At 32.7% G+C, this 5,935-nt stretch overlaps 1 protein-coding gene across 1 annotated transcript; it reads right to left on the bottom strand.

Moving 5' to 3' along the window:
- Positions 1-3,317: 3,317 nt before the first annotated feature.
- Positions 3,318-5,479, bottom strand: LOC111372604 (lamin-like protein). Its single transcript, XM_022994975.1, has 2 exons — positions 5,149-5,479; positions 3,318-3,905 (listed from the first exon to the last, which is right to left on the bottom strand). The coding sequence occupies exons 1-2, from the start codon at positions 5,444-5,446 to the stop codon at positions 3,565-3,567; spliced, it is 639 nt and encodes a 212-aa protein (XP_022850743.1). The 5' UTR covers positions 5,447-5,479; the 3' UTR covers positions 3,318-3,564.
- Positions 5,480-5,935: the final 456 nt, after the last annotated feature.

Below are 5,935 nucleotides of genomic sequence, written 5' to 3' on the forward strand. Positions count from 1 at the left end.
GGTATTGCCTATGAACGTCGTGCAGAGGAAGATGTTTTTGGTGATGGATAGTTTTGGTTACTGTGTTGAGGAGTTTGGCTATTTTGATGCAGACAGACTTATTTCTCGGGTGGAGAATTTTGGAGTTTTGTTCGTTGCATTGAAATTTGAGTCAATATGGAGATTGTTAGATTTTGTGCCCCAAATTAGGGAGGATTTTTTGAAAAGTAATATTTCCTTATTTTCACGTGATTTTATTGAAAGAATATTATTTTTTTTAATTTCACATCATTTTTATATCATTTCCATCTTTATGGTATGATATTTACCTATAAATAGTGGCATCTTCATTCAATTTTATTTAAGCGAAAAATTGCTGTGTTGTAATTTTTTCTCTATATTGTTATAATAAAATATTGTTTTCTTTGCTTAACTTTAGTTTATTTCTTTACTTTTAACCTTGTTTCATTGTTGTGATCTTCGTTACTTCATATCGCTCCATTAAATCTCAGTTCTTACAACTCTTTGAAATCAACAAGTGGTATCAAAGCAATTATGATAATTTGTTTGTTCCCAACCGATTGTTATTTAAACTAACTTCTTAGATTCATTTATATGACAAAAGAGAAGTGTAAATACTTCAAAATTCTTGCGGTGGGATATATTCAAGAGGCTTTCTATTTTTAAAGAACATATTTTATAATTTAGTGAACATCTATAAATTTAAATATTAAAAATGTTTAACTACTCTAACATACTCTTTATATTTAATGCTTAATTTTACCAATCCTAAAAATATTTATTATTTTTCCCTATATTTTATTTTTCACTTTTCTCTCTCCAAGTTATAATATTATTTTCTGAAATTGAAAATTAAAATACTTTGAATGCATTCGATTATAAAGACTCTCTAAATTAAAATGTCAAATTCAAAAAGTCTTCTGAAGCATAATTTTAAGCATTGACTGCATTTATGTTTAAAAAGTCTTTTGAAATTGCCTTTATATATGGTGAATCGATGATCATCTTTGATAGACATTCAATATGTAACTTTTATTTAAAAAAGGCTTCACATTATCAATCGATAAACTAGTAAAATATTCATTTATTTATAAATTAATAATTATTATTAAGCGATAATTTTTCCAATTCCAACTTTTTTATTTTTGTTGGGAATTTACTTAAACATGCGCAGCAGAAATAAAAACAATTTCAATTCCCACCAGAATTCATCTTTATATTTAGATATGAATTGTTATAAAAATTATATATTTTCTTGGATCCGCCAACTCTTTTGCTTAATCTTTGCTCCAGCAACTTGGATCTGTCTCCCGCAACTGTCCAATTGTCCAACCTCCAATGAATTTCACACAGAGAACAGATTACAGCAACCAGTGTTTTCTCCTCTTGTGCTAGCAAGAATTATGAGATTCCTATGAATTGAAAACCCTAGCCATGTATTTATATAAACCCAAACGGGATTGGTCCGGTCCGGTCCAATATTTAATTAAATTCGGTCTGTGAATTAATTAATCCAATTAATTAATTCGGGCCTATAAATAACCAACCCAATTAATTAATTTATACAACGATTGTTAAATTAATTAATTGACAAATTGCAATATTCCAATTCTCTTTTGTGTGCAACCTATTAGGTTCCCGACCACGATATCTAACGACGTGAAATATTATTTTGATCTAATCAAAATTGATAAATTAAAACACCTTTTTAATTTATCATCAATTCACACTCGCCGTCCTAAATTGATATATAGCAATGTATCAGGTCAACACATATGACGGAAAATGTCACGTGGTATGACAAAACCAAATCTGTTTGTTTACCATGAAATTATAATCCCTTTGTCAGTATGATCGTATCAATTATGAGATATGAAAGTGTGTCAATCTCAATTATCGATCATATCTTTCATTCTACTATTAAGTCAATATGAGTCGGAAACTCCTTTTTAACTTATTAGTATACCTTGACCAAGGATTTCGTCATCGACTTAATTGAACGAAATGCAGATCACAATTTCTTACTATCTAAAAGTGACGAATCCTCTATTGGTCATTCACAACTTTTATATGGCTCTTGACATACCCGAACGATGTCGTATTAACGGCCCTTCGCAAAGCAACATCCAACACCGTCGGAGTATGACTGTTTTTATATAAAGCACTATGATGACCTCAAGTCAAAGGACCATTCCACTACCGAACATTAGAAATTAACCACTGACACTAAAATAGTTATTCATGTGGAATCTCTTAACGGGTCTCCAATGTTTCGTTCTATAACAAAACATCTATACGTTCATTTAAGTGTCAACACACTTTAGCTTGTGAGATCAGCCACTTACTTTACAAGTAAAAAATGCCGTACGTGATAGTATATCCGTAATTACGATATCCGTTTCTCGTTATTATTTACGATCATGGATGATTCAAGATCCAATCATATGTAATTTGCATCACACAATCACAACTCCCTGTGATTAACAAATCACTTAGACTTGAATATTCGGACTCTATTATTTAATATTATTTATTAGAATATTAATTTAAATAAATAATAGATCTTGCCAAAAATAAATGTATTAAATATATTAAAAGTATTTACAATTTAAATCGATTGGATTTGAAGCATAACACTTACAATTTTATGGTGATAGTACTGAATTTTTTTCTTGTCCATATTTTCGTTTTATCCAAATAATCTGGACTCTGTAATTTCAAATTTTCATGTGAGCTATTGAACTGTACACGGTCCCCACCCCCACTGCACGTGTAAAGATTTATAAAGGTCCAGAAATTTGTAATTCAAATTCAAACTGAGACACCAACTTAGGTGGGCTAGACATACTAGGCATATAAAATGAAGGATTAATATCAAAGGGGCCTGCTAAGCCTCTCACTGTAACAGGTGAACTACACATGTACTAAAAAATAAAAAAAACATTGCAGCGGTCCCCACTGTGCGTATCCTAACAAGAACCTGTTTTCTACGTCAAGCAGGATTGTAAAATGAAATGAAATGAGCTCTGCTATTTAATTTTGCCATTCAAATCACTGTCCGTCCAATACATTAATAACATGTCATTAATTTAATTAGTTAGTGGTGAAATTAATGAAAGTAAATTTGAGATGAAATATTAATTATTGATGATATCAATAATTCATTGAATTGAATGGACAACCATTTAAACAGCAAAAATCCCAACTCATATAAAATACGCTGTTCTTATCCGTTTGATTATCTCTGTCTCTCGCATAGTTTTCAATGGATAGCCAGCTCACGAAACACATTCATTTCTGCAATTTACTCACTTGAATTCTCAAATAAAGAGTTTCTTGAAATTGGTAGAATAAATAGCTTTAAACACTTGCCGCAATCGACCAATTTTGAGCTGAATAACTGTTTTATCTTTCGGGTCAAAATCAAACCACGAAAGATGAACAAGAAAAGAAGAAAACCGATAAACAAATAAGACACTCCTCAATATTTCTTCACCATTGGGTTTAAGTAATTGTTCAAACGATCAAATATGCCGATATCTCATGAAAGATGGCAAGAAACTGCTATCCGAGGTAGAGAAACGAGTCCCATACAGCAGCAATGGCAAAAAGAGTCGGCACGAAAATCTGCCCTCTAAAAGTAGATAGCAAACCCGGAGAACCACTCCTTTCCGGCAAAGACGATGGTGGGGGCGGTAGTTTTTCAACGTGAATTGCTACTTTCATGCCTCCATAGCAGAATCCTTTTCCGCTGATGAAATAATAAGTTTTTGTAACATTGAGAGGAACCACATCCCTTCCAGCACCGGTGGTCCAATTGTGAATGGGATGATCAGAAGTGCAATTCTCGTAATCTGTCTTGTTTACCTCAAGCACATTCATCTGGTTCCTATCATACACGAAGACTAGAACGAAAAGGCGAGTTACTAGATGCTAAACACAATGTTCAAGCCTATGTGAAGAAAAAAAAGCTCGAAAGTCTTCCCAATCTAAACTAGCAGACATGGCCAAACCGATCAAAAAGAAAAACAAGACATATACAAGTAGTGCAAATTTATAATAAAAGAACAAAAGTAACCTGAAGTGCCATAAGAAAGACATATCTTAACAATGACTAGTGTTGAACTATGGAGCAAATACTGATGCACATATAAAGAATTTTCTTAGGGTGCATTTTTCTGAGAGACACGCTAAAAGGTGTGAGATCACCACTGTAATAATCTTCTTCTTTATAGTGAAAACTTGTAGCGGGCAAATGAATATAGCTGTCAAATGTGTTTGAGTGCCTTTTTTTTTTATTGTTATATCTTTAGTAATTAGATTGGGAATTAATCATTTTGTTAAACTAACATGTCTAATGAGTCCAAAATTAACCATGGATAGCCAATTGTTCGACGGTGTAATATTTCTTGTGTTAGATGACAGCCCAATATTTAGTCTTTTACATTATGTGAGTGTGACATACTATTTAAAGAATTAACGTGCACAAGTTAGATAATCCTAAACAGTGATTATAAAACAAAATAATAATGTTGTCTAGCATCATTGGTCCTAAAGAACCACTCTAGGCAAGAACAGTTAATATGTTTGATTAAATGAATCGTGTGACATTGCATTTAAGTGTACCCATCATTTAATGTTGTGTAGTTGTCACCTACACCGATGCTGGAAAACTAGTAATGCTGAATCCCATTACTCAATAAAAGAATTATGGGCTCAGTAAACTTTATTGAGTCTGCACATCATCGAAAATAATCTCAAATAGACTGCAAAATTGCCTTAAAGAAGGATCGGTAATTTCTAAAGAAACAGTGACCAATAGGGAAATGGAATCAGATGTAAATTAAGTTTGCATTTCTTCGTCTTCCCTCATTTACAAGCACTAAAAAACTAAGTTGTTCGTATTATGTATCTATTCAGTTACACATAATTAAATGATTAACACTCTGCTGCACTAATCTCATTTAATTCGCTGCAATTTCATAGTGTTAATAGGTGTTAAATTTCTATAGCCTATAGGCAGGGCATCTATTCACCTTTTTCGACAAAACCAACCGGAAAAATGTTTAAGAAAAGCTCAAAAATGTAGATCTGAACTGAATGTGTGCGCGTATGTGTGAGAGAGAGAGAGAGAGAGAGAGAGTATACAGAGCCAATCGCCGAGATAGAAATGTTTGCCTTGAGCCCAAATGGTGTAGTTCACATTTGAATTCCACCCCATGTTAGCTCCGACGATGTAACGCACTGCAGACACCTCCGCCGGCATCATCACCAGCACTGCGCATGTCAAAACAAACGCCGCCGCGGACCACCCTATGCTCCGGCTCAGACCCTCCATCTCTCGCTGTCTGTCTTTTATAATCTGCTCTGAAATCTGGACTCTCTCTCTCTCTCGAGTAGAGCATAAATTATAGCAACTCAGAGGCCAGATGTATTTGAGTTTCATGATTTTTGTACAGCACTTTTTAATGCTTTATCAATGTGTGGGCTCACAAACTTTTACGAGGCTATATTTTTGTGTTTTCGAAAATTCAAAACGTAAGGGGTTGTTCTCTTTGTGTTTCAGTTTTGTGTTTTGAGTTTTGAATTCATTTTGAGTTTTGTTTTTTGAGTGTTTGTTTTGAAATTGTTGAAAATGCGATCTTTTTGTTAGTTTCTCAAAACAAAAAAAAATAACTTTTTTTTTAAATTTTGAGAATCACCACAACACCACCTCAAAACACCAAAAAAAAAAAAATTTAATTTTTATTTTTTTTTTAAATTTTGAGAATCACCACACTATCTCCTAAAAAAAAAAAAAAAAAATTTAATTTTTAATTTTTTTTGAAATTTTGAGAATCACCACACCCCCCCCCCGAAAAAAAAAAAAAAGTGTTTCCCGCGTTTTCGATTTTTCCAAGTTTTACACTGAAAACGCCCAAAACGACAAAAAAGT

Source organism: Olea europaea, unplaced genomic scaffold, assembly GCF_002742605.1.
Source record: "Olea europaea var. sylvestris unplaced genomic scaffold, O_europaea_v1 scaffold1016, whole genome shotgun sequence".
Taxonomy (NCBI): Eukaryota; Viridiplantae; Streptophyta; class Magnoliopsida; order Lamiales; family Oleaceae; genus Olea; species Olea europaea.